The following is a 5,629-nucleotide window of genomic DNA, read 5'->3' as shown; positions in this document are numbered from 1 at the left end:
ACTTGATAGTCTATGTTTCGAACATCATGCTACATGAAAACATGGATTAGAACATACATCATAATCAGTTATCTAGCTAACACAAAACGAAAAATATGTGCATGGTTGATATAGAAGAAGATGAACACCATTTGTATATGGGGAAAACAAACCTTTCTTCCACCACTATTTTGGAGATTAATGCCCACCACGGTAGATAGAAAGATCCATTTCTCTTTTTTTTTAAAATTCAAATCTCAAAGCACAATGAACGGTGACGGAAACACCCACACCCAAGCATGGGTGTACAAAATCCACTCTCGTAACTATATTATGTCTAGATCAATTGTTAAAAAATTTAAACCCATATTTTTCTTTGGGAATCTGAACCCATACATTAAAGTTATGTGGTTCATATAAACCGACCAAGTCCAAGATGTGACGCCCCTAGTGTTCTCTTTGGAAAACTACAAATGCCCATCCGCGAAATCCTTAACAAGAGCATCTCCACCAGGAGCTTTAAATAGGTATATGCAGGCCCGTCATTAGTGCTCTATTGGAGACGTCGGCACGAGCTCCCCAATTTTGGGAGATGTTGCATACACCGGTGATTCTAATAAGAATAAAAAAAACTTTTAACAAGCAAATGTAAATAGGCTGCAAAATTTCATTCAAAATTAGGATTATTTACAAAAGCTGGAATGAAATTTGAACTAAACTGACTAAAATAATCCATAATTTGTTATCTCGGTTGGGCCGCGCGATGGGTCTGCCTCGTCGTTGTTCTTCCCCTATTCGTCGCTAGACGTGCCCATGTCTCCGCCCTTGCTTGCATCTGGTGGTGCACATTGGCCGCCATCGACGACGGAGCTCGGCCCTACCGCCGAGCATTGGGCTCAAGCAGCCTCCGCCGCTCGGCCGCCATGAAGAGGCGACCTGCCTCCTCCGTGGCCGCCCGCTCCCGCAAGATCGCGAGGGTGTGCTCGAAGTTGGCGGCGTCGATCTCCTCTTATTCTTTCTCCTTCACTCTTCGGAAGCGTTGCATGTTCAACGATGCCAGGATTGCTCACTGCTCCTGGTCGTCGCAGAACGGCTCCTCCTTGCACCACTCGTCGCCTCCTCTGCCGTCTCGGCATCCGCGTCAGCTATGAACGCCTTGTTCCACTCTTCAAACTTGGAGTCGTCGGAGTCGTCAAAATTGAAGTTGAACTCAGCGTCGGGCTACGGCGGGGCCACGGGCTCTACCTGCGGTGGGGGATGCTGCACCGCCGGCGGCATGCGGCCCGTTCCGGCCAAGCATCGAGTAGGTGGTCGCGAGCAGGCGCGGCATTGTTGTGTAGAGGCAAGTTCGCCGGAGGTTGAGGAGAGCAGCTGTGGTGGAGAGGCTAGTGCGGTGGAGGTGAGCGGAGAGGACGCACTAAATAGGTGCAAGCGACCCACCGCAGAGCTTTCGAGGCGTCGCTCGTCTGACTTCATGGACGAACTGAACCTCTCCGATAGATATAGAAAAAAAAAATGAAAACAGGCACGGCCCAGTAGAACCGAACCTATCGTCGCGCAGGGCAAAGCGAGCGGCCCACACAGGCCACGGACTTTTCTGAAAGCCCAATATGACATGCCGCGACATTTGATCGGCAGCTGGGCTTTCCCCTTCGTTCTCATCTCTCTCCCCGACTTTCGCCATGGACAGCGCCGCCCCGAACTCCTCCGCCGCCGCCGCATCCGCAGCGGCGGCCGCTTCCGGTAACGGCGTACAAGGTGGCGCGGGCGGCGACCGTCCCGAGGACGCCTCGAAGCAGAACCTGGCGCAGGTGACGGGCTCGATCCAGAAGACCCTGGGCCTGCTCCACCAGCTCAACCTCAACGTCTCCTCCTTCAGCTCCGCGTCCCAGCTCCCCCTCCTCCAGCGCCTGTGAGCTTCCTCGCCACCCCCGCCCAAACCCCGCGCGCCCACCGCCCTCTTTCGTCCTGCGTGTGCGGAACTCTTAGGGTTTGGTCCTGTTCGATGCAGGAACGCGCTCGTGGCGGAGCTCGACACGATGCAGAAGCTCGCCGACGGGTGCAACATCCAGGTGCCCATGGAGGTCGTCAAGTGAGACCGTTCAGTCCCCTCTCGTTTCTTACTCAGTTGCTCATTGCTCTTGTTGACCCTGGCCTGAACTGTGTGTTTCCGGTTGGTGCCTGTGTTGTTAGTTTGATTGACGACGGGAAGAACCCCGATGAGTTCACCAGGGACGTGCTCAACAGCTGCATCGCCAAGAACCAGATTACCAAGGGCAAGACTGACGCTTTCAAGGTATGGATGCCTCAACTTGCTGTTAAAACTTTTGTAGCGAAGTTCACGTATGGACCCACAGATATGTTCGATACAATTATTTTTTCATTGCGGTAAGGCGGTTTAAGGCGCCTGGGGACCTTTTAATCATCACCTTTAAGCGCTTAAATACACATAATTATCATATATGGCAACCAGATAGGAGATTTAATATCTGAAATTAACATAAGTTCAGCACAAGTTACATAACATAATAATGGCTAGATCTTGTAAGTTCATGGCGTAGGCCTCAAATTATCTTGTCTAGACGACGAAACGATGTCTTTGAACTTCAGCTTCATCCTCCTCATCTAAATATTGCTCTGCATAGCTTTAAACTTCCTTGTGTTTAAGAAGTTGCTTATCTCTTTCCCAATTTCCACGGTTGCCCCGGGACAATTATGCACTTCATGGAACCCCTGAAAGGTGTTGCTTGAGCTGCTTGCTTCAGCCTGGAATCTCTGGCTGCACAATGTACATTGGAGTAGAGCCTTCCTCTAAATCTGGCCAAAATGCAGAATTCAAACTGGGTTGTTGTATTTCGCTCTCCGCCTAGGATCAGCAGCCACAGCATCCATCACAGCAGGGGACACTGTTCGCTACTGCAGGCTGCAGCAATACTAAGAGAAGTACCAATCTGTGGTCAAAGAAACAGACTAGAGCCAAGATAAAGGGAAAAGAAGGAGAACAAAGCAGAGTAGAGTGGTGGAAGGGGAAATAGAGAAGCAACGTGCTAGGGCTGTGGTCTTGTGGGAGGAGGAGAAGAAGAACAAGCAGAAACAGAGGAGGAAAAGAAGCAGCGGCGGAGGAGAAAAGGAGAAGCAGGCGGGCCTTACCAGTGTGGGTTGGCGGTGAAGCAGGCTCTGGACGGCAACGCTGTGACCTAACAAGGTTTCGCCAGAGGAAGAGGAGAAGCCAAGGTTGAGAGGACGAGGCAGCTGACGCAGATCTAAGCCGTGGCTGCCGCCTAGGGATCAAGAGAGAACACTCCCTCTCAATCACTTGATGTGGTTTGTTTCTCTCTCTCTCTCTCTCTCTCTCACTCTCTCTCTCATCCATGCCTGGCCTCCTCATCTCTTTTTCCCCCATTTTCCTGCTCACAGAGCTCTGCTTCCCATTCGCTCCTGCAGCTCTGGCTATGGCGTCCTGGTTGGCCCAGGACAACACCCTATGCGCCTAAGTGCCGCTTCAGGCGCCTTAGAGCTCCAAAGCGGACGCCTTATGTTGATGTCTAAGGCGACCACATCACCTTGACGTCCGAGGGAGCTCTGATGCCTAAGCGTCGCCTTAAAAACCATGGCAATTAGTACTGCCGATCGCGTTAAAATGAAATGCTGATTTTGATATGAGAGGACATTGGTGTAATCTCAAGGGGATAAAATGTGTCTGCCCATACAAAAAGAACCAACATATAGGGTTTCTAGTACTCCCTCTGTCTCACGAAAGTTTTCTGAGAATTGTCAAAATTTGGATGTACCTAGATGCTATTTAGTGTCTAGATACATCTGAATTTAGACAAATCTCAGACAAGTTCCATGGGACGGACGGAGTATATCGTTACATATAGTGACATCCAAAGTTCCGACAAATCAAGGAAATACATGTTGTCTTTCATGAATTTAGCCTCCCTTCATGCGATCCAGTTCCACACTTCCTCTACATCCACTTAAATTTGTTAAGGTGTACAGACTATGCCAATCAGTTGTTAAGGCTACTTTTCATTTTCGGAACTTTCACTAGTGTTACTCACGTTGACTGCTATTTATCTGCCCCAATCAATTTTGGGTAAAGTGTTAGGCAGCTGCCCATGCGGATTCCTGTTTTTTGTATTATCTAGCTGTATAAGAATGAGTAGATGGCAATTTCGTATGCAATACCATTTATGGAATATATGTATAGCTGTAACTCTGTAAGCCCCTCTTTTGTTTAGCGTTAGTCATGATTTAAAAGTGTTGCGTATAGTTGTGAATTCAATTTGTGATATAACTATCTTTGGCTGTGACAAGTGGGCTAGTTCAACTGTTGGTGCAGTCATTGTTACGTTGTACTTCTGAACTTGGTTCGAGCTTTCGGTTAATTTCTCCAAATTTCTCCGGTCAATTTCCTTGTATGGTATAGTGGTCGTGACTCCCATGTATTAAGTTAGTGTGACTATGTGCGCTGATATTTTTCCTGAACTCCTGACAAAATTTGACAAGAGTTTTTTTCTATTAGTTTCCTGTACTATTCTTTTGGTTAGTCTTTTATAAGAACTTCCAAGATGAGCTAGCACTCGATGGGAATGAAAAAATAATATTGTAAATCTTTTTGTTTCAGAGTCTGAGGAAGCATCTTCTTGAGGAGCTTGAAGAAGCTTTTCCTGAAGACGTTGAAGCATACAGGCAGATACGTGCTACTTCTGCTGCTGTAAGTTGAAATACGCCGCCTGCATTCTTAAGACATGTGTATTTGTTGAAAATGTTGTTCAACACAAATCTGCAAATGGGACAAGAACAATCTGATCATTTTTAGGTACATTTGTCATCATATGTGATTTCATTTGTCAGTTATGAGAATGCTCAGTGCATCTTTCATCCACTATATATGTGTTCGTGAACTAAGACCACCATATATGTGTTCAATTAGAACCTGCCACTTAAATGCTTATCTTTATATTAAGACTTAATTTAGCTGTGGGCATATTTTCATTTTCGTGTTGGTAATGCACCCTTTGTAAAAATCTGCACCAGCTATGGATTCATCCTACTACTCTACTAGTTTTTAGCTTTAAGACTGGACTGTCCACTGGACGTAAATAAATATTTATTTGAATGTTCACTTGTGTTTTACAACTTTTACTGCATGAGTTTCTTAACAACTCGTTTTTGTCCAGGAATCAAAACGGCTGGCTCAGTCCCAAAGTGTTTTGCCTAATGGAGATTCCAAAGTGAAAGCAGAACATTGACACGAGGACCCAATTGCAAAGAGCAAGCTCTGTATCTCTCATATGCTAGTTTCAGGAAGGCTTTGTAAACCAACTGATATATCCTTATATGCACTGACCCCTTCATACAAGTGATCAGTACATCTGTATTATAACCTATATAAAAGTTAAACAACATAGCGATCCCAGAGTTATTCACGCACTGTTCATGCGTATTTTTCTCCAACCGTTTGGAGACACGTGGGCCTCCAGTTACTGTACATGGCTGGTTTTCTTTTCTTTTCTTTTCTTATTTACCAGATGAGCAACCGGGAACCAGTTGTTAGGCTCCTTTCTTCTTATTGCTGCAACTGCTCCCGGTAACCATGTCTCCTCTCTCCTTTTATTCCTTTCTCGCCGCTCAGCGCCACGTC

At 46.6% G+C, this 5,629-nt stretch overlaps 1 protein-coding gene across 1 annotated transcript; it reads left to right on the top strand.

Moving 5' to 3' along the window:
* Positions 1-1,661: 1,661 nt before the first annotated feature.
* On the top strand, positions 1,662-5,219 carry LOC124653261 (mediator of RNA polymerase II transcription subunit 10b-like; the record flags this gene model as incomplete). The annotated part of the gene is given in 5 exon segments (XM_047192331.1): positions 1,662-1,891; positions 1,991-2,071; positions 2,173-2,275; positions 4,610-4,699; positions 5,166-5,219. Coding segments are annotated over 5 exon segments (558 nt in total), but the record flags the coding sequence as incomplete, so codon positions are not given.
* Positions 5,220-5,629: the final 410 nt, after the last annotated feature.

Source organism: Lolium rigidum, chromosome 5 (genome assembly GCF_022539505.1).
Source record: "Lolium rigidum isolate FL_2022 chromosome 5, APGP_CSIRO_Lrig_0.1, whole genome shotgun sequence".
NCBI classification, from domain to species: Eukaryota; Viridiplantae; Streptophyta; class Magnoliopsida; order Poales; family Poaceae; genus Lolium; species Lolium rigidum.
Note: the sequence above shows the minus strand (reverse complement) of the source record. Positions and strands in the feature narration are given on the sequence as shown.